The following is a 26,793-nucleotide window of genomic DNA, read 5'->3' as shown; positions in this document are numbered from 1 at the left end:
TTAATCCAGTTAGGTCTGTAATGAAACTTTGAGAGAATTCCCTTTTTCTAACACACAAGTGAATAGGTGGAACTAGGTTTTGGCATGTTACTTAAAAGGGCTTCCCTGATGACTCAAGCAGTAAAGAATCTGCCTGCAGTGCAGGAGACACAGGTTCAATCCCTGGGTAGGAAGATCCCTTGGAGAAGGGAATGGCAACCCACTCCAGTATTCTCGCCTGGAGAATTTCATGGACAGAGCAGCCTGGTGGGGCGATAGTCCATGGGGTCGCTAAGAGTCAGATTCGACTGAGCACACACATACACGCTGTGTTACAGAAAAGGGGGAAGTGTCTGTAGTTAGTGATGGAATTTGAATGCTGGAATATGGATCCTCTGGTCCCTACACCCAGCATTCTGTACTGGACTGGTGCACTGAAAGTGTTACATAATGATGAATCCGTAGTCAGCAGCAAGCAATTCTATAAACAAGTTTTTCAGAGTCGATTAAGGAAGCTTAACGGTTACACAGAATACTCACCTTGGCCTCTTGACTCTGACTCAGTGGAGGTGAGCCGTGTGCGCTGGGAGCCTGGCTCTCTGAAGGAGGCTCAGCAGGGCTCCCCACTGCGCAGTGCTGCCCACTGCTGAAATCATAAGGGTAGTCTTTCAAAAGTAGGTCCTGTCCTTCAACATTTTTAGTGTAAGCTCTAGCAAGAAAATCAAGAAAACATTTTATAAACAACCCAAAGTGTAGTTCATAAGTCCATTTAACTTGGTAACTTTTCTTTAAACAGTTCTGCCCAAAAGGTTTTTAAAAATTCATCTGCTGATCTTCCCCATGTTATCCTCACATCTCAAAGGCTTTTATTTAAATGGTACTTCAGGAAATCTTTTGCCAAATTATTATAAGTAATTTTGTTTAGTGGTATTTTTAGTTTGTTTTCCAGAAAACAGGAAAAGATAGTTAACTTGACTCTTACAGTCCGAGTTCCCAGAGTATCTATGATTATTGTAATGTCATCCATGAAGAACTCGATTCACGTTTTCCTCTGTACTTCTGGAAAACTGTATCTCTGTAATGTAGAGAAAGTTGAGAATAGAATCTCAGGTATGTTAGGATAACTCTTAGAATAAGGATCTACAACAAATCTGAATATCTTGACTTAAACAGAGAAATGTGTTTTAAAAGTGAAATAAATGAGACCCACACTACAGTGACTACTAGGTTTCAGCATGATCTTGTGCTTTGAGTTTTGACTATTATCAAAAAATAGTCCAATTAAATATAAAATACCAGGGTTTTTCTCAAATACATTTAACTGTTTTTAGGATTTATTCCCCCTTCCTTCAAAGTCATGTTCAAAGTATTTCAGGCTATTTGCTTTTTACCCTAGATAGGTTTTTAAGGGTCTTTTTTTGGTTCATTTATTTTTAAGAAAAATATTTTTGAAGTAGTTGTGTTACAGATTACTCAGATTCTAATCACTAGTGTTAGGTCTGCCATTATAGTACACTGAAATGACCTTTTTATGGAGGATTTTCACATTATTTGCTCAGTTAAGTCTATTACTGACGCTGACAATTAGCCTGAGAAGTAGGGTGGAGTAAGACATAGAACTCTTCGCATCATGTGAGGAGCCTGAATATGGTTCGGCACTTGCCTGCTGTTTCTTCTGTGCCACTTGCTCTGTTCCCACAGTGACCATCTGGCTTGCTCCTTCTCTTCATACTTTTTATGTCTTAGGGAGAAGACTTCATCAGAGAGATTTTCTATCTGGAGTTAGAAATGAAAAGTTTTGCTTTTGTCAGAAACATTTTGAAATGAGAACAGGTGTCACAGTCCCTCATCAAGAGAACAATAGGAAGAAAACAACAATAAATGCAGTCTAAGTCATGAGAACAAATGTTATGAGAGGAGATTTAGATTCCTAAAAAGAGGGAGTTTGAAACTTTTTCACCATTGGGTCCTGTTTGAAGACTTACCTAGAATACTTAATAGGTACCTTGAATACACGTAGGTTCACAATGCTTTTTTTGCATTTACATAAAATACCCTTAATGCTTTATTCATTCAAACCTTTGTATTGATTGCTTCTTATGGAGTATACTGTTCATGGAACATAGTATCAATGAAAGTAAAACTGACATATGAGAATTAGTTTAATGGATTTCTAAAGCTTTGGTTGTGTTTCTGGCTAGGATCATTCTGAACTAGGGTGCATTAAAAGGGAAAAGCATTAAAAAGTAAATTTTGGTAGCTGAAAAATGAAATCACTTGGCATAGAAAGACCAATAGAAACAATGTCTTTTATATAATACTGCCTCTTCAGATTGTCACTCTGGAATTAGTTTGGCTATATAGTATTTTTCTCTATAATTTTTCTTGTCTTAATGTAAGTTTTATCTATGCAGGTCCATAATCCCTTTCCTGTGGTTCCAAAACTCTGGAAAAAAACACAAGTTTTCATAATTCATTTGGTGACACAGCCTGATCTGAAAACGATGTGAGGCTATTCTACTTCCTATGAGTATTTCACTACAGAACTCAGTATTTGATTGAGAACTGCCCTAGACTCCCATACAAGACTAAATCTCATGCATAAATATATGACTAATAGTGAAAGTGAATACAGATATTCATATAAGTTCAGTATTTCAACAATTCATATATGGAAATGGTGTGTTTTATTTTTGCTTTTGTTTATTCTTTATGCATGTTGTCTTTGTAGGCAAATTTGTACAAAACATCTTCCTAATCAAATTAATACCTTTAGTGAGGAACTTTTCATAAGTTTTGAAAATAAAAAAAATCAGTGTATTTTAGAGGGCTTATAGTTCCAATTTAGTTCCTCAAATATCAAATGAAGCACATGGAAAAGATATTAAGCAGACTTGATAATATATTAAGTGCAATTATCCCATAAGTGAAAGGCGACTTACCTCTTCTTCACCTATATCATTTTCATCCAAAGGCTGAAGAACAACCATCCTCCAGCTGTTGAAGATAGAACCAATTTCAAATAGATTTTGTTAATCTATATAACTAGCAATTTTATTCTGTAAGCACAACCAATATAGAACTGTTTTCTTTCTTTGGGATTTCCATAATTCAACTGGTTGTAGTATTTTAGTACTTCATTTTTTAAGAGATAAAATATTTGTATCATAAGAAGGGGACAAGGAAAAGATGAGGCTTTACTTTGGGCCTTACAATAAACAGTCTCTTCTACATAGTTGCATTTTCCACCTAAGAATGTACTAATTTTGAAGTAAGTTAGTGGTATGCTGATAAACTGGTTCAGAAAATAAAAAGGAAAAAAAGCTGTGATTTGTAGCATTTGCCAGTTTCTTTGTGTGAAGACTCCCATCATGGCCTCACATCACAGGACTTGTATGTTAAACAACCAGGTCAACCAGCGAGCTCCAGCATACCACTGTAAGCTGGAAAGACACTTGCTATAGAACACTGTAACCATGAAGTGTTTTTTTACTTCATATGCTCTGTATCAACAGATCCTCTGTAGGAATTCTCATAATACTTCCTAGAGTATTAGGAGTTCTCTGCCTCAAAGCAGTTACAGATAAAAGAAATTAGCTAGGCTAGAGATGGGTAGGAATAACTGTAGTTGTCATCAGCTGTCTTGTTTCCATCCTTTCTATATCTGCTTCTTGGTGCCAGATTTATAGTCTTTAAAGTGCTTTCATCATTGCTAAAACATTTGACTAAGTTGGCTGCCAGCAGGAAACAGATCTGTGTATGGCATTCGAGGACATCCATAACCTGGTTCCAACTTATTTTTGAGCCTTCATTTCGTTTATTACCCTAAACAAAACCTCAGTCTCTGGCTTAGCCTTGCATAGTTGCTCCTGTGCCTGTGTTATGGTCTCCCTGTGTGAACACACACTTTCTCCTTCTGTCCCACCCCCTTTTCCTAGTAGACTCCCAGGTCTTCCCACGCTTCTTGCTCTCTGACATGTGTACTGCGGACCTGATGATACAGTAGAATCTTTTGTTGTCACAGGAGTTGTCCTCTTACAGTGTGAATACCCTTTGCAAAGGTAGTTGCTTGCTTTGAACTCTGCAAATCTCCATTTTAAAGAACAAAGATTGTTACTGGAATTATTTACATCCGTAAAGTACTTTTTAGTGCCATGTACATAATAGAAGACTAAATGTTGAATGAAAAAATACTCAAAATACTAACATAAGTAAATCTTAAGAATTTCCCTTTCTTAATACAACCTGAGAAATAAGGCTGTGCTACTCTATGGCATTGTTTTTCACCATGAGTAATGTAAAGGTTTCTTTCCCTGTCTTCCCTCCATGTAACCACATAAATGGGGGAAAGGCAGAAAGCAGCATCTTCTTTACGTTAAATAATATTTTTAACTTCACTGAAAGTTATTCAAGAAAGGAAAACTGAAGGATGTAAGTGTGCGTACCTTGGCGTAAGTATTTCCTTGTATTGGAGCTTCTCTAGTTTAGCTGGGGCCACTAGCGACATGGGGATCACAATATTGTCTATGTCATAAGAGCTCTCGCTTCGCAGTCTCCGCCGCGCTGTGCTCTGCGAGACAGGGTTATAGGAGGTGGACAACAGCTCTGGTTACGTATGATGATACTCCTTTTATGAGTGTTTACACAAAGAAAATATGGAGTGCCTCTAAGTTTTAGGAATATATTGTTATAAAATCTGACCATAAGATGTTAAGAAAAACAAGTATACATAACTTCTATGAAACAGTACATTTGTGTGTGCACACATTCAAGTCTGTTTTTAAAACCATTAAAAATATGAATGCCTTAAGATACAAAACTCTTAGCAGAAAAGGGTACTATAAAGCACCCTAGATGCCAGTGAAATCTTTTAACCAACTTGTTTTTATAAGGAAGAACTATGAAGTAAAATGTTTGGTGAGCCATTTAATAAAGATTATTTTTACAGTCTTCATTTATGTGTTCCTGAGCCCCGAGCGTCATGCTGTTTTTATAAATCCTCCTGCGTCTTGACCTCTACTCCCGACTAGATAACAACACAAAACAATGTAAGAACACAAGTGCTGGATTCTTACTTAGCATCGTGAGTTTTTAACACACACACAAAACCATAATCAAGAATTAATGAACAATTAGCTCCCTAAAAAATTTAATCAATATATTGCTTCTTAGTAAGATAATTCTAAATATGCTAATTATGTGCTAGTAAATGAAGCTGTTAACAAAATATCCTGTTTAGGTCCCCCCACCCCCCAGACCCCCACCAGATGTATGAGCTTAAAAGTCTGTAAAGCAGCTTGAAAGTTCACTGTACAAAAACCTACTTGTGATGATGAATTCTGGGTTCTTGATATAACATTGACATTAGTAACTGCAGTAAAACTGCCTTGGGATCCTGGTTCTGTGCGCCGAAAAGCAAATCCTTCAAATCTAGTTCTTTCTCCTGCCATGGAAAGACCATTGAGAGTGTCATACATTAAACGTAACTGGTAAGTATTAGAATGTCTGTTTTCCTAGTTTGGTAATGTGAGTCTTGATCTGTTTATTGATTTTTTAAAATTCATGTATCAAAAAACAAAAGGAAATTTTATAAAAATCTCAGTCACAATTTCCATTTTCTGGGGTCTTGACAGTTTATACCCAGTATATCATTTCTTTATCTCATCTCCCTTTACTACGTTTGTGCTTTCTGTAACTCTTATTCAGCTATTGAACTTCTAAGATTTACCTGGTAATTTTCTTCTCTTGTCTTTCATTTTTAAAATATCTTTGACTTTATGATCGACTTTGTGGAAGATTTTTAACTTCTGACTTGATTTCTGAAAATGTTTCTCTATTAAAGTACTAATTTCTAAAAGTTCTTGTTTACTCATTTTTTTTTAAAATAACATCCTATTTCAGGAATGAAACTTTCAAGATACTGATTATAAGATTATTTCCAACTTTGTTTTCTGTTTTCTTTCATGTTCCTTTTTTCCATTTGTTTTGGGTCTCTGTGCATATATGTTTATTTTCGTACTGCCCTTGTTTATATTACTTACTACATATCTTGAAAAATAATTTCCTGTGTAATATAAAATTTAATACAGTTTATATATTATTCTAGTTGTTTAAAAACGTCCTTCCTAGCTAGTTGTTTCTTCAAATCGGTATCCATGCATTAAAAATGATTGTTGCCTAGAGAGCTGTCTAGTTACTTTGTAGTATAGCATTTTATCTGTGTTATTCTTGTGTTCATGTTAAATCCACCATGTATAATATAGTTCAGTACATCTTGGGTATAAATAGTTTCTAATTTATTGGGTATACTGACATACTACACCTAGGGCATACTTCACTGACGTATATAATGTTAGAGCCTCTAGAACAACGAATAAGATCCAACAGAGTATACAGATTATTTGTTATTTAATACACATCATCCCAGTTAAGTTTTGTGTTACTAGCAGAGTTCTAGTTTCAAAGGTATCTCTATTCATCTTGGCACTGTAAGTTCCTAAGGGCAATTCAACTAGGTGGTTGAGTTACTTAGATGTATCTCATCCAATTTATCAAAATTCTGAGGAAGCTTCAGTGAATATCTCCACAAAAGGAACCAGGTATGGTAATCTTTAAAGGGCAAACTTGTACTAACACGTTTTGAGTCCAAAGCACAATGCTAGAGACTGAAGTCCTGTCCAGAAGGACAGTTGGTAGAAAATAACTCCGGTTAGGAAACATAGGAAGGAAATTCTTAATTTCCATAAAGTGGATGGAATCCCAGTCCACATAATTCTGAATTAACTACATGAATTTGCTGTTTGATGTTCATAGAACCATGGATGTTGTGTGTAATTAGTGACTTCTGGGTTATTACTCCCATGAGATCGGGCTTTTGGAGATCAGAGTTTTATTTTCAGTTTTTACTACTAGTGCTCATGTCCTCATTTGAGCTTACCTATTGCTGTTTCACTCAAGTGTCTTTTCTTTCTTCCCTGTAATAGCTGCACAGAAGATTCTGACTTTATTTGAGGCTTGCATATAGAGGAATATCCATTTCTCCATTGATTCAGAGAATTATTACGTACTAAAATGGAAAGAAAAATGAAATTTTAGTTCCTTAACACAAATATGATGAACATGTTAACTTGCTTTTATTTTATAACATTGCAGAATATTGATAATACCAGTTCAAAATGAAATAATGAAATAAATAACATATGAAGATGAAATACCCCTAAGCTGAAAACAATAGAGTAAGATTTATTAAAAACATCTTCATGAAGTGCCTCAATTCCTATAGTTTCTCCATTATTTGAAGAGGAAGGTGATCGGTCTTCTAAGTTATAAACTTTTACAGAGAAGATACCTTCAGATCTGTAAATCTTGACTGAACTTGATCTGAATCATTAAGCTCACCCTTAAATCTGGGAAGACTTCAGGACTAAGTAAGATTATAGAATCATAAGAGAGTGGGATCTCTTGAGAGCAATAACCAGATTTCATCGATCTCTTGAGAGTACCCAGGTGCCATTCTTTTTAAAGCAATGAATTTTTAAAACTTTAATATCCCTCTTTAATATCATTTAATATCTCTGTGCATCAGCTGCCTCAACTGTAAAATAGGGATAATAGCTATTGTGGGATTATGGAGATTAAGTGAGTTAATTCCTGTAGTGGTCACTAGAAGGATTTCTGACCTAAGTATGCAATAAATGTTAGTTTCATCATTACTGTTTTCTATCTGAACCCTATATTTGCAATGCTGGATTAATAACCATATTGGCTTCTTTTGAAATGTTTGGAGATGTGGAAAGGATGGCTTAAGTGACAAATTCTAACCAATATTGAAAAAAAGTATGGATGGCCTGCCAACAGTGACAGGGACTCAGATTTCATGATGGCGAAGCACCCTAAGATAGACAAAACTTTTACATATAGGTGCACAGATCTACACATTTACATCCACATTAGCATGTTAAAAAATGAAACTTTTAAGTAGAACAATTTCTGAACAATCTCTGAAAGCCTAATACCTTAAGAAAATTGAAGAGCAAACTGCAAGAGCACAAGAGAGTATTGCCACAAAAGTGTAATCATCCAAGGAGCTCTGAATGCGGAGGAGAGACAATTACCTGCAGTAGAATTACCTGTAGAGTGACTACACAGACTAACACAGCCGGGATCCTTGAAGCTTCAGCAGAGAAATGGATGGGTGGATAGATGAGGCATCGCCCAGGTGCCCCAGTTTGAAAACATGTCCTGCCCATCCATAACTGCCTCTGAAAACAATATTGAGTGTACATTTCTTCCTCTTCCATGAAGAGGATCTCAAGCAGTGGCAGAACAATCTTAAAACAGTCAACATGAACCTTAGAGATGAAAACACAAGACTCCAACAAGAAGTACTAACAAGTGTAAAACTTTTCTCAAGAAATATCTAATGGGTTCACAGAATACAAATTTACAAGTCTTCAAAATAATATTGCCAAGAGAAAGGCAAAAGGCCTCTCAAAAGAGTCCTCGGGAATGGAAAGGATAATTGCTCAAATTAAGGAACAAAATCCTTGCTCATTGGCCTATAACAGAATGAATATAACAAAATCAAGATCATTCCAAAACTCAAAGAAACAGAGTGATGGAAACAGGAAAAAAATTTCTAGAGGACAAATCAACGTAAAAAAGGAAAGGATAGAGAATATTGGAAGAAGCAATAACCAAAGATTTTTACACAATATTAACCCTAACGTTTCAGTAACTTGAGCATCAAAGCAAATGTGGGGGGTGGGGAACAAACATCAGTATGAAGACATCCTAAAAGTTACCAGAGAAGGGGGAAATTATCACGAATGCGAATCAGATTGACATAAAAGCAAATGCAGGAGAAAAATGGTGACTTAGAGCACTCGTGGAAGTCTAAACAGAATCCTAAGGTTTCTACCTACTCCCTCAAAGATTTCTACCCAAGAAAAATAATGTAGAGAAAGATGTTAAATAGTAAAATAAGATAGCAGGCATAATTCTAGAATTCATTTCTACAAAGGTGTATCTAGAATTGTGAGTTGGGTTTTAAAACACCTGGCATGTATTGGTGTTCTAATAGGGTCCACCACTCTTGTTTTCAGAGTATTTTCAAGAAAAATCCAAGTAAATTCAACCCATCTCTTCTAAAGGAATTCACCACCCACCTTGTCTCGTAAAAGCACATCAGACTTTCCAAAGAAACCTTAACCTTTACTAAAGTGATCCTTTTAATTTTACCCAAAAGTTTTCATTACACTTTTCTCCCTCTTACTCTTTGATAATTTGTAGTGTTATAATGGACTCTTGAAATAGTAGGAAATATATGGCAATTCAGAGTGTAACACATTCTCTTTACCTATGCTCATTGTAGTAACTCCAGCCTTTCAGCTTTCTTACCTACATCTTCTAAATTCCTTCCTAAGATATATTTTGACCCAGTATTTTTCTCATATCCCCTGTCTTCCCTTCCTCCCTTTCATTTATAGAGAGCCAATTACATGCCAGGCATGTACTTAGATTTACTTTTTAAAATATAACTTGCTACAGGGATTTGGGGGAAATAATAGATTAGGCTATTTCAGCAGTATAGATAAGGGATCATTAATTTGGACTAAACTGGTAGAAATACAGAGGAGCAGGTTTGACGCGTAAGATCACTGTGGGGTTTAGATATGAGGTAAGTGTGGGTAAAGAAGGCTAAGCCTTAGGGTGCTGACCTGTGTGGGTTGTTCCTCTCTCTGCACTTTGAACTTTTTATTTTGACATAATTTCAGACTTACAGAAAACCTGCAGTAACAGCAAGTGCCATTTTAATTCAGATTCCCTAAATACTAACATTTTACCACACTGGCTTTCAATGAAATTAAGTTGCTGACATGATGCTTCTCTATTTTAGATATTGCAATATTTAAGGGCATTCTCTTACATAGCCACACAGCTATCAAAACCAAGAATTAATGCTATTAGCTAACTGTACACCTTACTCAAATTTCACCAGTTAGTCCTCTAATGTTCTTTACAGAAAATCCTTATGCTGCATTCAGTTGACACGTTTCTGTTTCCTCATATCTGAAATAGTTCCAGTGTCTAGTTTTTCATGACTGAATATTTTGATGAGTATAGGTCCTTAAGTTGGCTTTGGTATTTTTTCACCACTGGCAACTACTCAATTCTTCAATTTTTTGTCTTTTCCCTACTTTGCTGTTAGCCGAAATGAGTAGTTGTCAAATTGCTAACTCTAATGAAAAGTATAGGATAAATCTAAGATCTAAGGCAAAGCACAAAAACATCTATTTACCTTCAATTTACCCAGCGAAAATAACAGCCTATGACAAGGTATGCAATTGTTTCCATTTAAAAATTTTGTTACATATAATGGGCCAACAGCATCTGAACCACCTGGGACCTTGTTAGAATCTCAGACCCCATTCCAAATTTATTGAATTACAATCTGCATTCTAACAATAGCCCCAAAGTAATTTGCACATTAAAACTTGAGAAACAGTGATTTGGAACACTTGACTTTTCCTCCAAATTCCAGATCAGTATTCTCTAAAGCTACACTTGGCATCACCATCTTACTGGAGTTCCTTTTTGCCCTTTACCCATCACCCTTAACCTCTCTTCCTCTGCTGTCCGCTAGGCAGTTTACACACACACCCTCTTTTTTAGAATATTTTTATCATGTTGGTACCCATAATGTCATTTAATAGTCATTTGTGTGTCTGCTTCTATCACATAAATTAACTTCCCATGATTCACCTTTGATTTTTCAGCACTTAATAGTCTACTTGGCACAGAGAAGGTAGTCAATAAATACTGCGTTCTAGTTTTACTCAATTCTACAGAAAAGAAAAACTAGTGACCATCTATTTAAGACAGATTCGGGATGAAATTTGGGTTGAGAGTGGGAGGGAATGGGGAAAGTAGAAAAGAGTGAAAGCTGCTCACTTGTCTGACTCTTTGTGGCTCCATGGACTATACAGTCCATGGAATTCGCCAGGCCAGAATACTAGAGTGGGTAGCTTTTCCCTTCTCCAAGTGATCTTCCCAACCAAGAGACTGAACCCAGGTCTCCCACGTCGCAGGTGACTGCTTTACCAGCTGAGCCACAAGGGAACCCCAGGAAAGGAGAGATTGGTATAGAAAAAAGTTTTAATTTGCCTAAAGTTACAGCACAAGTTCGATGCAGGAAGCAGACACACAAAGCCAGTGCTCTGGGACAACCAGAGGGATGGGATGGGGATGGGGAGTGGGGGTTCAAGACGGGGGGACACGTGGGCACCTGTGGCTGATCCCTGTCAATGTATGGCAAGAACCATCACAATACTGTAAGGTAATTACCCTCCAATTAAATTAATAAAGTAAAAAAAAAAAGGTAGCATTCAATTCAAATGTTTTCCACTCCTAGCTTTTAATTTTCCATTACTGACATGTCACTATATTATTGATACATCAGTAATTTTGTGCCTAATGTTTACACTGCTCCATTTTTTTAAAGTCAGATAAATTTGAGTTAACATTAGAAGAAACATAATTACAGAAATATAATCACTTAACTTTGTTTTTGCAAATTCACTTTCAGTCATATACATAAATTTCATATTCACATTTCAAATGTAATAATTTTAATTTGGATATATATATAACTTTTTTTAACCTGATAACTGTTATTTTTTCAGATGTTCACTTAACATTCCTTTTATTAGAAACAGTAGCATTTAACTATTCCCTAGCTGTTGGAACTACTTATAATCATAATTTTATTTGTATTATGGACATTCTTAGAATAATCATCTTGCACACATCTTTTAATTAAAAAAATGTTAGTCTAGCATAAATTCCAAGAAGCATAATTGTATCATGAAAAGTATCTATAACATATATTTTCCTGTATTTCTTTTGCACAGGCAATTATTTGTTCTTAGTGCTTTCATTTCATTTCTTTTAACTTCTTACAGTGGAAAAATTTCAAGACACATAAATGGAATAAGGAACTTCCCTGTTCCTATGATTCAGCATCAAGAGTGCTGGTAACCAAATTGTTTTCTCTCTCTCCCACTAGTTGTTTTTTGCTGGAATATTTTAAAACACATTCCAAATATCACCTACATATATGTCAGCTTGAATCAAACTAACAGATAAACTGTGTTTATGTAACCACATGCATTATTACATCTAACATAATAATTTATTAATATGCAACAGTAAGTCCATGTTCAAATTTCTTGTCTCAGAAACCGTGTATCTGTGTGGGCACACAGCTGAGTTGTTAATGAGGATCTCTTAAGAGGCCTACAGGCTGCATGTGGCTGATGCAAGTATAAATATTTTTACATGGATATAATTGTATCATTTGTTTTTGTTCAGTCCCTAAATCAAGTCATGTCCAACTCTGTGACCCCATGGACTGTAGCCCACCAGGCTCCTCTGTCTATGGGGTTTCCCAGGCAACAACAGTGGAGTGGGTTGCTGTTTCCTTCTTGAGGGCCCCTTCGCGGACCAGGGCCTGAACCTGTGTCTCCTTCACTGGCAGGTAGGTTCTTTACCACGGAGCCCCCTGGAAAGTCCCCATTGGATCATACACAGAAGTAAAACTTCTGTCCTTTTGTATCACTCACCATTCTTGGGTAAATGTTTATATCCTTAGATAAACTTCTACAATGTTTTTAAAAATGTATATTCCATTGGGTTAGACAGATAACCATATTCCTACTGTTCTCCAAGTTGTTTTTAATTTTTCATTACCACAAAAAATGTTAAGTATATCTGTGAATAAAGGTGGTTTCATATTTAGGATTAGATTGGGTTCTTGGAAATGGATTTATCAGGTCAGAATAGAGTTAACAGTTTAGTCAACATTTATTGTGAACAAGTACAGAAGTTTTTTTTTCTTAATGAGATTAAAAAATTAATCATTTAAAGGCCTTATAATGCATTTCAGGGGATCTTCCCCCCTCAGGGATCGAACCAGCATCTCTCAGGTGGGTTCTTTACCACTAGCACCAAGGCTATAACAAATGCATTTCACAGTACTTCCCAAAAGGCTTGTATCAATTAACTGTACCTGAAACATTTGAGGGTACTATTTTTGCTACACAGTTTTGCCAGAACTGATGATTATAATGTCTAATATTATTAATGTAATTGAAAAAGGGAGAAACATTTAGCATAGTGTCTGTCACATAGATAGCCAGTACACGTTAGCTATAATTTTTTAAAATTTACTTATTTTTAATTTGAAGGATAATTTCTTTACAGAATTTTGCTGTTTTCTGTCAAACCTCAACATGAATCAGCCATATGTATATATATATATGTATATATAGATATACCCTCCCTTTTGATCAATTAGCATTTTCATTATTATCATTGAATACATCTAGTTTTTCTTCTAATTCTTTTAAGATACCACTTTTAATATTTACCTCTTTAATCTACCTGGAATGTATTTTAATGTTCATCCACCTTAAATTTGTTTTAAGGTGCTATATGAAAAAAAAGATCTCATGTCATTTTACCAAAAAGTCATTCCTTAATACCACTGATTACAGAAAAAAAGTCATTTTAAACCTGGGCTCTGAGCAAGAGTACTTGGATTTGAGTCCTGCATCTACTACATCTTAACTGCGATTTGGGAAACGTTAGTCAAGCAGAAAAGAGTGGATAGCCTGACATACTATGCAGAACAGTTTAAAAAAATGTTTTAACAGAGCCAAACAAATATATATAGGACATTTGAGCTCATAGCCACCTTAACTTCATTTTTTGTCTAAACAAATCACTTTTATACTTCATGGGAAGGCCACCAGCTTGAACAATCATCTTAAGACAAAGTGATAGATTTTTTACATCAAAAACTGTTAAATCAGATTTCTTTCAACAGAAAAGAGATGTTAAGATAGGAAACTTCTTTATATCTTGCATTAAAGGAGTGGGAAAATTATTTTAAAGGTTTTAGCAGTCCACTGTGGCTCCTTTGCCTGTGTGTGAAAGGGCTTCCCTGGTGGCTCAGATGGTAAAGAATCTGCCTGCAATGCAGGAGACCTGGGTTCGATCCCTGCATTGGGAAGATCGCCTGGAGTAGGGAATGGTCACCCACTCCAGTATTCTTGCCTGGAGAATTCCATGGACAGAGGAGCCTGGTGGGCTACAGTCCATGGGGCCAAAAAGAGTCAGACACAACTTTGCCTGTGTGTACTGAAACCTTACAGGGTTGTACAGATTAAAGCAAATTACAGATATAAAGCCCTTCAATATTGTACTAGTGTATAAGGAATGCTTCATAAGAATTGTTTACTATTATTTATTAGTTAGGCTATCTCTTCCACACTAATAGGAAATATCATTCATATAATAAATCCTCGGGCTTATGTCTAGGCTTTCTATTTAGTTCCCTTGGCTTCTAACAGCATCACAGTGTTTTAATGATTATACCTTTATATTTTGATATCTGACACCTTATCAGTTTGGTTCAGTCACAGTCAGGTCCAACTCTTTGCGACCTCATGGACTGCAGGACACTAGGCTTCCCTGTCCATCACCGACTCCCAGAGCTTGCTCAAACTCATGTCCATCGAGTTGGTGTAGCCATCCAGCCATCTCACCCTCTGTCATGCCCTTCTCCTCCTGTCTTCAATCTTTTGCAGCATCAGAGTCTTTTCAAATAAGTCAGTTCTTCAAATCAGGTGGCCAAAGTATTGGAGTTTCAGCCTCAGCATCAGTCCTTCCAATGAATATTCAGGACTGATTTCCTTTAGGATGGACTGGTTGGATCTCCTTGCAGTCCAGGGGACTCTCAAGAGTTCTTCTACAATACCACAGTTCAAAAGCGTCAATTCTTCTGCGCTCAGCTTTCTTTATGGTCCAATTCTCAATCCATACATGACAAGTGGAAAAACCATAGCTTTGACTAGACGGACCTTTGTTGGCAAAGTGACGTCTTAGCTTTTAAATATGCTGTCTAGGTTGGTCATAACTTTTCTTTCAAGGAGTAAGCATCTTTTAATTTCATGGATGCAGTCACCATCTGCAGTGATTTTGGAGCCCCCCAAAAATAAAGTCTCTCACTGTTTCCACTCTTTCCCCATCTATTTGCTATGAAATGATGGGACCAGATGCCATGATCTTAAGTTTTCTGAATGTTGGAGTTTTAAGCCAACTTTTTCACTCTCCTCCTTCACTTTCATCAAGAGGCTCTTTAGTTCTTCTTCACTTTCTGCCATAAGGGTGGTGTCATCTGCATATCTGAGGTTATTGATATTTCTCCTGGCAATCTTGATTCCAGTTTGTGTTTCATCCAGCCAGTGTTTCTCATGATGTACTCTGCATATAAGTTAAATAAGCAGGGTGACAATATACAGCCTTGACGTCCTCCTTTTCCTATTTGGAACCAGTCTGTTGTTCCATGTCCACTTCTAACTATTGCTTCCTGACCTGCATACAGATTTCTCAAGAGACAGGTCAGGTGGTCTGGTATTCCCATCTCTTTCAGAATTTTCCACAGCTTGTTGTGATCCACACAGTCAAAGGTGTTGGCATAGTCAATAAAGCAGAAATAGATGTTTTTCTGAAATTCTCTTGCTTTTTCGATGATCCAACAGATGTTGGCAAATTTGATCTCAGGTTCCTCTAACTTTTCTAAATCCAGCTTGAACATCTGGAAGTTCACAGTTCACGTACCATTGAAGCCTGGCTTGGAGAATTTTGAGCATTACTTTACTAGTGTGTGAGATGAGTGCAATTGTGTGGTAGTTTGAGCATTCTTTAGCATTGCCTTTCTTTGGGATTGGAATGAAAACTGACCTTTTCCAGTCCTGTGGCCACTGCTGAGTTTTCCAAATTTGCTGGCCTATTGAGTGCAACACTTTCACAGCATCATCTTTTAGGATTTGAAATAGCTCAACTGGAATTCCATCACCATTTCTGTCCTTTATGGACTGACACCTTATAGAACTTTTAAAAGTTTTATTGGATATTCAACATTTACTTAAATAAGAACGCCTCTGGGATTCTGATTAGAATTACATTATAAGTTCATTTGAGGAAAAATGACACCTATAGTTACAACTTTTCTTTTGACAGGAACAGAGTATTTCTCTCCATACAAGCACATATACTCTTCTGTTCCTCAGTAAACTTTTCAAGTTTCCTTCATGTAATCCCTTGTTAAGTTTAATCCTAGATATTTTATATTTTCATTGTCAATATGTCTAGGATAATTTATTATTTTACAAATTCTAATGGGTTATTATTGGTATTTATAAAGGCTACTTGTTTTTTAAGTTTATTTAAAGATCTGTTACATTTCAAAACTCCACTTCTAACAGGTATTCACATTCAGTTGATTGCTGAGTTTTTGAGGGAGATGATGATTTCATCTGGAAATATCTTGTTTTGTGTAACATTTTGATGTGGAGAAATATGCAGGTATATTTTCTTTCTTTTTCTGATTGCTTCCAAGCACAATGTCCCCATCCCTAATTAAGAGTTTCATTATAATTTTTCAAGTTTTATTTTGTAACTTTAGTGTTTCATTTAACCAAATAGAATTTACTAATACATGATATGAGTGTATAAACATTTTCCTCAAAATGACTAACAATACTATTTATTGAATAGTTCGCCACTTTCTTACCGATTTACAATTCTTCCTTTAAATAATAAAGAATAAGCTATGTAGTCTGCCTCATGAATCTACTTTGCTAAATGTAAGCAAAACAGAAGCTATTCTAATGTTTATAGATTTCTGTAATGTTTTCATATGTGGTTGGGCTAGATTCTCTCAATATTTTTTCTAGCAATTCCTTTTACATTTTCCCATTAATTCTTCCAATGGGCTTTACAATTATTTTAAGTTAACCAAATTCTTTTAGAACTTCAAGTTACTTTGTACCAAACATGAACCAATAGGAAGAACTGATATCCTAATTATTCTTACCATCCAGTAGTGCTGTTTTCCCATGTTTATTTAAATTTCCTTTTATATTTATCAATAACATTTCATAATTCTCATTCAATATTCAGTAAGTACTGCACATTTCCTGTTAGGATTACTGCTGTGTATTTTCTATTTGTGTGTGATGTGTGAAAAGTGAATATTAAAAATGAAGGATTTACATTCATTCCTTTGTTAATTTTATGTCCTTAGCAAAAGTAGTAAGTATATGAAAGATGTAAAAAGTATATAAAGTACAAGATTTATAAGTAACATACCAGGTGATGGAGATATGATACAGTCTCCTAAAAATTTATTTTCAGTAAGATCTCCTTTTATTTCATTTTTTTTTAACAATGTTTCAAAGTGAAAATGAAGAGGCACATCTAGAAAAGTAAAGCAAACAAAAATATTTTAAGTGATAACACTCTTTATACCATCCCATATTAAGATTTAGAAAAATAAGCAAAAGCTTGAAACATCACAACTATTAGAAGTGACAAAATATTCTTTCCAAGTGTAAGCAATATTTTGGAAATTACTGATTATGCATACTAAATAAACACTATGAACAATTTCATAAACTAAAATAGTACATAAGGTGAACAAAATTATAAACATTAAATACTACTTGCAGATGAAACAAATGCTCCCAAAAGGTCTTTAATAAAATATACAGTCAAACCTAAGTCCGTTCCACCCACCCCTACAAACTCTGCATTTGAAATAATGAAGTTTCCAAAAGACATAATTATACAAGTTTAGTTACTTGAAGGAAAAATACTATAATTCAGATGCAATCTTTTATGAAAATGTCATTTCACATTCCCTTAGTTTACTACTGTTATGAATCACAAAATTAAATCTACTTTTACAAAAATCAAAACATACTGACAAACTAGTTCTCTTCTTTTAAGTAGAGACTTAGGAGAGTTGTTTAATTCACTACATTTATATTCCATACTCTCACAACCAAAAGAGAAGCTAAGTAAATAAAGTAGATGTGCTTCACATTTATTAACTAAAGTGTATTTTCTTCAATCAAGAATGCAAAAACAATCATCTTAAAAAGCATTCAATAGAGATACTTAAACTTTTTCCTAAGAAATATAAAGAAATATTTTATAAAGTGGTTGATTTATTTAAAGTTTTGCTACTGAAGATATTTTTTAGAAGACTAATTATGAATGCATAAATTAACATAGATCCAGAAAAAGTCTCAATTTTAAACAAAGAAGTAGTTTTCCATCAAAATAATGTATTTTAATAGCAGATCCATACTCAAGTGTGGAAAAATATGCACACAAAAATGGGTTCGTAAGTATCATCTTGGAAACTTTCCCATGGGGCAGAGGTAAGATAGCTTTCAATGCTATCACTATACTAAGACCATAGGAAAACTATATAACAAAATGAAAATAAGAATACAAATTAAATATACTGTGTAAACATTTCAGGATTCTGATATTTCCAATTACCCAAACAAGTTTCTCCAAAGAAATATCACCTATTTATATAGGGCATCACCTATTCTACCACTGTTCTTTAGTTGTTAGAAAACCTGACATAAGTAGGGAAGGTGCTTGTTTTACTCATATTCCTTCCTTAGAACACACCCTGTAACCTGTGAGCTTTTATTAAAATTTCATAACACTTTATTCCACTTAACGGTTTATATTTCAGTTGTAAAATTGGAATGCAAGTACCTTGAGGGATTTATTTGTATGTATTTTCCTATCATACCTAGTATACAGCAGGTATTCAGATTTTTATTAAATGAACACAAGAAGAAACAGATAACCCTAACTAGTAGGTAAGAAAGCTAATCTTAATTTATTAGATGTAACATTAGTAGGATGAAACATACTTATGCCAGATCTCAGGTTTTTTCATCAGAAACAAATTTACTAATAAGAAAACAGAGAGGCACTAAAGAGTATGGTTAGGAGTATGGCTCTGGAGAATGACTTCAGGTCAAATCCTGTCTCCATCATTTACTAGCTGTGTACTCTTGGATGAGTAATTTAACCTCTCTAAGCCTCAATGTTCTTATATGTAAGATAAAGAAGACAACAATCACTCTCATGGGGTTGCTGCAAGAATTAGAGGAAAATGTAATGTGCTTATAGAATCCAGTGTATTCTAAGATCAAATGTTGGCTGTGTTATTATTGTCATAAATTTTATTTTTTCTTTCTATTATTAAGGTATCCTCAAAGATACAGTAAAACAGCTCCTACCAGGAGCTTACTTCAATGTATGGTATAGCTAAGAAACCACTGTAATATTGGTAAAAACCAAACTAAGCTTCAGGGCAGGAACAGGTACAAGAAATGGTGCTTTACAAAGAGTAGTCCCTGGATGATTAGAACCAAAAGCTGAAAAGGAAACAAAAGCTCATTTGAGATATCTTCCCATAAAAAGATGAACTTGAGATAACCAGTGTGAAGAATGTTTTCTTTTTTTATCCTAAATATTTACTTTAGTTTCAATGTACATAAGACTGGAAACATTCAAACAGAAAACAGGAACTGGAGAGAAACTTAAAGCCATGTTAGGGGACACAGGGATTTAAGGCCTCATCTGCTCCATGGTAGATTACTGGTATTTTTGAGGTTCAAAAGTTGAGTACATCTAAAGAGGGACAATTTTCTTCTCTGAAATTCAATGCTGATTATAGATGGGGGAATACTATATGGTGGGAAAACTCCATGAGAAAAAAAAAACACATTAGAAAAAGAACCCTGACTTACTGAGAAACATTTCAATAGCATAGCCATATTATCAATAAAATGTTAAAAATTTAACACTCAAAGGGAGATCAAAAGCTAAGTACTTTGCAAAGTGAGTCAAAATGGTTTCCAAGGAATTAAAAAATCAACCTGCAAAGATATTAATTAATTCATTAATTAATTTATAAAGAGGTTTACCTGATGGCAATGATAGAACAGAATGGAAAGAAGAATCTAACTCTGATACATGTTCTGTTAACATTTGAGACTTTGAATTGTGTTCACAGCTACTCCAAATTGAAGCTGACTGCAGGCAAGGCATCTGTGTGGTATTTAAAAACCTTGTTTCTTTTGAAGGCAAAGTCTGTAAGGAAAAAAAAAAAAATTAAAGACTTCATCTTTTTGGAAAACTGATTGAGAGAGAATATAACAGTTATAGTACAGTGTGTGAATGATATCAGCAAGAAGTCCTGGATTACTGAATCACCTTGGAGAGAGCACTTTATAAAAAAGAGAAATGAGTTTGAACAACTTTAGGTCAAAAGAAAATGATTACACTTCAGATTAGTGAGAAATGCAATACTGAGCAGGTACCATGTTAAGAAAAAGAACTGTGCATGCAGCTGACCCTTGAACACAGGCTTGAACTATGCAGGTCCACTTATATGCGGGGTTTTTTTTTTTTTTTTTTTTTTCACTTAATAGGTACTTTAGTATTACATGAGCCATGGTTGGCTGAATCCTTGGATGCTGAATCACAGACAGGGAGGAAGGCCAACTGACTATAAAGTTATACATAGACCTTAGACCTTTTTTTTTTTTTTAACTGTGTGGGGGTTGATGCCTCTAACCCCACCTTGTTCCAGAGTCAACTGTACTGTTTTCCTCCTTCTAATCTGTTATAACCAATGAGTGAAACTAGAGTCTGCTTTGAATTATAATGCCAGGCAATATCTACACTGGAACAACAGTGAAACACTATGAAGAATATCATATATTTACATTAAATAAAACTGAATTTAAAATAAAACATTATTTAATTACGTGACCATATGTAAAATAGAGAGCCAACGGGAATTCGCTGTGTGGCTCAGGAAACTCAAACAGGGGCTCTGTATCAACCTAGAGGGGCGGGATGGGGAGGGAGGTGGGAGGGAGGGATATATGCATATCTATGGTTGATTCAGGTTGAGGTTTGACAGAAAACAGCAAAATTCTGTAAAGCAATTATCCTTCAATAAAAAAAGAAAAAAAGATATGTATAAAATATGCAATATGTTACATGAGTCTGAGTTTAAGGTAAAGTTAAGATTCCAGAAATCTCATGAAAACCATGTTGCTAAATAAAAAAAGTTACACTGCTACATTAAAAATATATAATGTTTAAATGTTGGGTTCTTAAATTATTTTTTTCTGGTTATATAGTTGGGCTTCTCTGGTGGATCAGATGATAAAGAATCAGTCTGCAATGTAGGAGACCCGGGTTCAATCCCTGGGTCGGGAAGATTCCCTGGAGAAGGGAATGGCAACCCACTCCAGTATTCTTGCCTGGAGAATCCCATGGACAGAGAAGCCTGGCCGGCAAGAGTCCATGGGGTCACAAAGAGTTGGACATGACTGAGCGACTAACTCAGTTGGACATGACTGAGCAGATAAGGATACAACCAATGAAAAAAATCTATAAAACAGAAAAAATATTTTAAAAGTTAATAGTTTACTTGTGTTCCTTCTGTCACCTCTTACCTCCACCTACTACAGTATCATTAGGACTCCTTTTTTTAATGAAATGATATTTAAAATGCTCATAGTAACAGAATTTTAGATGCTATATTTAAAAAATTACTTTGTAAACTTACATTAAGTTTGCCAACTTTCTTGAGTTTGAGTTTCCTGGCTAACTGGCATGTTCTCTCTGTGTTGAGAGAGAGAGGCATAGCCATGCCTGCCATAGCATTTCACAAGATTTCCTTTGGACTGTGAGCTCCTTGAAGGCTGGGACTATAATTTGTTCAATCCTGTATTCCCGGGACCTGACACAATCCCGAACACATGGTTGAAGCTTGAGTGCTGACCAAATGAATTTTATCTCATATGCTTTTTAAAAAACTTAAGTGAATAGAATTTTCAAATACATGTGTGCCTGAGACTATTCCACTGGGGGAAAAATAGTTCCTGTTAATATATGCTAAAATTTATCATGTAATGACTTCTGTTTATATTGCATTGGCCAAGACTCAGGTCAGCTAATCATACCCAGCTGCAAGAAGTCTAGGAAATGCAGTCATTATTCTGGGTGGTCAAGCAAATTGATGATTTTGTAAGAAGATATAAGATGTGGGACATGATAATAAAGCTGTGAGTTATTTCCAAAATTTATTCTAATGATGCTATATATCTATGGGAACAGTTGCAATTTCTTACCTTTACAAGATGCACTGGTACTTTTGACTCACTCTAGAATTATTTGTTCTTTTATGATGTAGTTCAAAAAGATATAAAGAACAATTATTTAAAATTACAAAGAAAAAAATGTGCTAACCTCTCTTTTTTCCATGTATGGCTAGAACATTGTGAATAAAAGGTGATAAAATCTGAATATTTACCATGTAATTAGTTTTCTCTTGCAATTTTTCCAAATCCAGGAAACCCATTAGCCAATTTGAAACTATCCTAAATAATTGAGACAAGTGAGGGGCCTCTAGGAAAAGGCCTTTTCCTGCAGAGAAAGTGAAGCCCAGGAGGCTGAAAAGGAATGGATGGAGAAATAAGAGAAAAACCTGGAGATTCTTGCCAATAAAAATTCAAATGTCTAGAGGGAGTGCTCAACAATACCATATGCTGCATAAGATTCAAGTAAAGTAAAGCCTGAAAACTATCCACTATATGTTTTAATTTTAGTAATGAACCATTTCATATATACAGAAGAGTATATAATTTATAAGGGAGGTATAAAATAATGTTTAAAAAGCACCTATATACAGTATCCTACTTTTAGAAACAGAACAATGCCAATACCTTTGATGACTTCTCTTCCTGTCCTGCCTCCCTGAGCCTGTGGTGAAGACGGCTACTTTCCTCCCAATATCTGTGCTGGCTTCCTCCCTGTTCTAAAACTCCTGATTTTCAGTTGGGCATATTTCTCGTGTCCGTGCATCTAAATATTACTAAATTCTAGTCAGAACACCATGAAGAGTAGTCATCTGGGCAACCTTTAGAAACTTCCCTTTAGAAGGTCATTTAGCACTCCATTCTTCCACCTGTGGTGGTGAGCCCTGTCCTGCCCCCCGAGTCTTGTGAGTAAGGGTAATGCTCAAAACAGCAAACAAAAATTCAGGAGGAGCCTGGTTCCTAGACGTTTTTCCGTTAGTCAAACATATCCTCTACGAGTCACGACAGTTTAGATTCCTTCATTTAGTCCTAAAAAGTTTAACTATTTTTATTTATAAGGTTCCAAACATGTTGGATAGGCTCACCAGTTCAATAATGAATAGAAATGGCCAAAAGACATATTGTTTTGTCCCTTATTATACAGTAAATGCTTCTAATTTTTCATAATTAAAAATTACAAGGATTAAGAATGATTGCAGATTTTTTTTTTGCATATTCTTTATCAGGATGTATGCCTTCTCTGCCAAAGTATTTTTTTAACTATGTTAATATTTAACTTAATCATATACTTTTTATGAATCTATTGAAATGATTACTTGACTTTTCTTAATGTGGGTTACTACATTAACAAATTTATAAATGTCAAAGCAACTTTCAATTTTTCTTGAGGAATTTTGCTAGGGATTTAACAATTTCTTTGCAAAGAACCAGAAACTGGATTTATTTTCTATACTGCATATGGAAATTTTTTGCATATGTATGTTTGTTCTTATGTTTCACTGATTCTGGTTTATTAGGATTGATAAAATATTTTGTCATGTTTTTCCCCTCAATTAACTTAAACTTATACATTCTTCTCTTTTCTTTTATTTGGTTTTCCTAGAGATTACAATACATATGTAACTTATGGCTTTTAGAGTATAAAACAAATTATTCCTTTTACCACTTCCCTGAAAACAGTGGAACATTAGAACACTTCTAAACTCCATTCAATCTCCTCTTTGTTAACTGTTGTAATGCATTTCAATTCCATATATAGTTAAAACACTACATTATACTACCATTATTTTTATTGTCAACATTTATAATACCCATATATTTATTCTTTCCATTGTTCTTTACTTCTTTCTACAATTCTGTTTCCATATAGGATCATGTTCCTTCTCCTGTTGTCATTATTATTAGTGTAGACTTGCTGTCAACAAATTCCCTCCATTTTTATTTATCTGAAACATTTGTATATCATCATTTTAAAGGATATTTTTATGGCTATAGAATACCAGCTTGACTTTTTTTTTCTTTCAGCACTTTAAGAATATTCACATTTTCATCTGGTTTCCATTATTTCTACTCAGTGTGCATGTATGCTAAATCACTTCAGTCATGTCAGACTCTGCAACCTATGGACTGTAGCCCTCCAGGCTCCTCTGATCATGGGATTCTCCAGGCAAGAATACTGGAGTGGCTTGCCATTTCCTCCGCCAGGGAATCTGCCCTTCCCAGGGCTGGAACCTGCATCTCGTGCATCTCCCGCACTGGCGGACAGGCTCTTTACCACCAGTGCCACCTGGGAAGCTCCTTCTACCTAGTAGTTAAGTCTTATTGTTGACCTCATTTGAAGGTAATATATCTTTTTTACCCTGGCTACTTTTAATATTTTTCTGTGTCCTCACTTTTGAGCAGGCCTCCTATGTCTTGATATAATTTCTATGTATTTGTTATTTTTGAGTTTCAGAGAATTTGTATCTATTGGTTGATGTCCTGCTTTAGTTTTGGAAATACTATTATTATCTGTTCAAATGTAACTTCCCCCCTATTTTCTCTCCTTTCTTCTAGAGTCCAATAACATATGGTTAATTTCTTTTTTTTTTACTAATTCACAGTTCTCTAATTCTGTTTGTGTATTTTTTTTTCTATTTTTATCTCTGTGCTTCTATTTGAGTATTTTATCTTCATAAGTCTTTTGGTTCATTAACTATATCTTATACTCCATTACGGCTTTCCTGGTAGCTCAGCTGGTAAAGAATCCACCTGAAATGCAGGAGACCCCAGTTCAATTCCGGGGACAGGAAGATCCCCTGGAGAAGGGATCGGCTACCCACTTCAGTAATCTTGGGCTTCCCTGGTGACTCAGCAGATGGTAAAGAATCCATCTGCAATGTGGGAGACCTGGGTTTGATCCCTGAGTTAGGAAGATCCCCTGGAGGAGGGCATGGCAACCCACTGCAGTATTCGTGCCTGGAGAATGCCATGGACAGAGACTGGAGGGCTACAGTCCATAGGGTCACAGTCAGACACGACTGAGCGACCAAGTACAGCACAGCGTGCTCTTAACAGATAAGCATAAGATATGCTCCACTGCTAACTGTATCTTAGTAATGTAATCTGTCTTTTTCTCTCTTGAAGGCTAGTCATCTGGTCATATCTTTTGGGATGCATAGTAATTTTTGATTGAATGCCAGATGGTATATTTTTAAAAATCATAAAGGCTCCAAATGATGTAATCTTTCTCCATAGTGGATTCTCTTTCCCCACTGCTAAGCAGATAAACTGCAGGTTTCTCTCCTTTAATCTACTTGGAGAGTGTGCTCAGTTAAGTTTAGGATGCGGCCCTCATGTGGTTTTCTATACTGAATTTGTTCTTGGCCCTTCAAGATTTTCAGTTAAGTGTTTGGTGTATTTTACACACTTTCCCCTAATCATTCAGACCTTAAGAAAAAAATCTTAACAGTACACTGAGAGTGCCACCCTGCTTTGAAGGGGTTTTGTCACTGATGATTTTTTTTAAGCCTACTCTTGTCTGCAGCCCGAGTATTTAGCAAGTGTTATGAGGAAAACCGGAGAAGGCAATGGTACCCCACTCCAGTACTCTTGCCTGGAAAATCCCATGGACGGAGGAGCCTGGTGGGCTGCAGTTCATGGGGTCGCTAAGAGTCAGACACGACTGAGCGACTTCACTTTCATTTTTCACTTTCATGCATTGGAGAAGGAAATGGTAACTCACTCCAGTGTTCTTGCCTGAAGAATCCCAGGGACGGGGGAGCCTGGTGGGCTGCCGTCTATGGGGTCGCACAGAGTCGGACACGACTCAAGTGACTTAGCAGCAGCAGCAGCATGAGGAAAACATTGGTCAAAAATGTCCTGAAGTGAAAACTGGCCGTGTGTTTCAGGTCTCAAAAAAAAGCCCAGCAGCATCCCCCATAACCATCATCTACTAGCAACTGCACCAAATTTGAAAATTTCTGTCAAAGCTCCAGGACAAAAGTGGTTCCAGAAGCCAGCTATCCTTGGTGTTTCCCTCTGTGAACACATATGCTGGATCTTCTCCTCTAACCTTTGTATTTATTCATATATTTTTATATCTTCCAATTTTTTTTTCCCTCAGTTTTGTCATATAAAATTGGGCATGAAAGAAGAAATATGTATAAGGAATTCATAAATTGAAATAGTGTCTGGTGTATAATAATTGCTTAATAAATATTAGCTATTATTATTTGACATTCTTATTAGAGATTAGTATTGTAAAAGGGACAAAATCAAGTAAAAATGCATACTAAATTATGCTTTTTGTTAATTTTGCCCAGCAAAGGGATCATAACCTCTACAAATGATGAGTCTAAATAATTATCCCAATCCTTTTACCTCTATTTCTTTTATCTTATTGCTCTGACAGAACAAGTAGTGTAACAGTTGCCTATAAAAATGTGGAGGATAAAAAAGGTACATAATGAATTCATAGATCTGGCTAAGGAGGTTTCTAGGCAGAATATTTAAAGTGCCAGTTGTTCACTTAACTGCCTATAATTAAGTATGGATGGACTGATGAGCTTAGGTACAAAAGGAGCTAAGTTTTCAAGCAAAATTTAAAGCAAATACAGAACTAAGACTTGATGGGTTAAAAAATAAAGACTGTTTCTCATTTTCAGCCACTCCAGACAGCAAAAGTTTCACACAGTAAGACATGACATCAGTACAAAGATCAAATCCAGAGAGCTGCCAGTAAAACTGTGGGCTCAAGGTCAGGATCTCAGAGATG

At 35.5% G+C, this 26,793-nt stretch overlaps 1 protein-coding gene across 5 annotated transcripts in view; it reads right to left on the bottom strand.

The window, feature by feature from the left end:
- The window catches only part of KANSL1L (KAT8 regulatory NSL complex subunit 1 like), a 123,656-nt gene that overhangs the window by 2,179 nt on the left and 94,684 nt on the right, over positions 1-26,793 (bottom strand). For all 5 annotated transcript variants that reach the window (XM_043445996.1, XM_043445995.1, XM_043445997.1 and 2 more), the window contains exons 7-14: positions 19,848-20,013; positions 17,197-17,304; positions 6,917-7,045; positions 5,304-5,422; positions 4,425-4,549; positions 2,922-2,976; positions 1,643-1,755; positions 520-688 (exon numbers count right to left, since the gene is read on the bottom strand). In XM_043445996.1, coding sequence (XP_043301931.1) covers positions 520-688; positions 1,643-1,755; positions 2,922-2,976; positions 4,425-4,549; positions 5,304-5,422; positions 6,917-7,045; positions 17,197-17,304; positions 19,848-20,013 — 984 coding nt within the window. The remainder of the gene's footprint in view (positions 1-519; positions 689-1,642; positions 1,756-2,921; positions 2,977-4,424; positions 4,550-5,303; positions 5,423-6,916; positions 7,046-17,196; positions 17,305-19,847; positions 20,014-26,793) is intronic.

This window comes from Cervus canadensis, chromosome 24 (assembly GCF_019320065.1).
Source record: "Cervus canadensis isolate Bull #8, Minnesota chromosome 24, ASM1932006v1, whole genome shotgun sequence".
NCBI classification, from domain to species: Eukaryota; Metazoa; Chordata; class Mammalia; order Artiodactyla; family Cervidae; genus Cervus; species Cervus canadensis.
Note: the sequence above shows the minus strand (reverse complement) of the source record. Positions and strands in the feature narration are given on the sequence as shown.